Raw genomic sequence first — 1,016 nt, forward strand, 5'->3', positions numbered from 1 at the left:
CAACACGCCGCCGATAGCGTACCCGCTAGCGTCGGTGTTGAGAACCAACTGGCCTTCCGGTCTTAGTGGTTGCAGGGGTTCAGCGCCTACTACGAGGTTCTTTAGTTCCTGGAATGCCGCCTCATGGTGGTCCTCCCATATGAAAGGTAGGGTCTTGTGTGCATTCATCAGTTCTTGTAGGGGTTGTACCTCGTCGGAGAACGCGGGTACGAACCGTCTGTGAAACGAAAGTAAGCCAAGTAGTGACCTTAACTCTTTGAAGTCTTGCGGAGCGCGCATTTTCTGGAGAGCTTGGAGCTTCCCCCTCTGCGGTAAAATACCGGTCGTCCCTACTGAGTGTCCGAGTAGGTTCACTCTATCCCGCAGCCAGTCGCATTTCTTCAGCTTTAGGTAGAAGCCGTTAGTACGACATATCTGCATCACCTTTCCAAGTAGTCGAAGTGCACCGTCTCTGGAACTCGCATAAATCACTATATCGTCGATATAGCATTCTACGCCATTGCCTAACAAAGGCTCGAACGCAAGGTTCATGGCCCTCTGGTATTCACCTGGACTGTTCTTTATACCGAATGGTATTACGTTGAACTCATACAGGCCCCAGGGTGTTGTGAACGCCGTTAGGTGTTTTGACTCCTCGTGTATTGGGACGTTCCAGAAGCCCCAATTACAGTCGAGTGTTATATAATGTGTGTACCCCGCAGACTTTTGAAGACTATGCCATAGCAGAGGAATGGGAAAGGCATCGTCCTTCATTCTGCTGTTCAGGACACGATAGTCAATCACCACCCTGTAATCACCGGTTTTCTTTGGTATAACAAAAGGGCAAGCAGCCCACTGTGACTTGCTAGGCCTTATGACCCCCTTGTCTAGCTGGCTCTCCACTTGTCTCTTTAACTCGGCTTCGGCGGTGGGTGGTAGTGGACGTAGTCTTGCCTTGTGAGGTCGCCCTTCGACTTCGAAGCGGGCCTGGTACTCAACCTGGCCACTCCTAGGTCTGAGGAACACGTCTGAGTAGG

General features: G+C 51.3%; 1 protein-coding gene across 1 annotated transcript; it reads right to left on the minus strand.

Moving 5' to 3' along the window:
* Positions 1-90: 90 nt before the first annotated feature.
* GNI_214670 (putative enzymatic polyprotein) lies at positions 91-753 on the minus strand (the record flags this gene model as incomplete). Its single annotated transcript, XM_011135552.1, has 1 exon — positions 91-753. A coding segment is annotated over one exon (663 nt), but the record flags the coding sequence as incomplete, so codon positions are not given.
* Positions 754-1,016: the final 263 nt, after the last annotated feature.

The sequence above is a fragment of the Gregarina niphandrodes genome (assembly GCF_000223845.1).
Source record: "Gregarina niphandrodes unplaced genomic scaffold scaffold00152, whole genome shotgun sequence".
NCBI classification, from domain to species: domain Eukaryota; phylum Apicomplexa; class Conoidasida; order Eugregarinorida; family Gregarinidae; genus Gregarina; species Gregarina niphandrodes.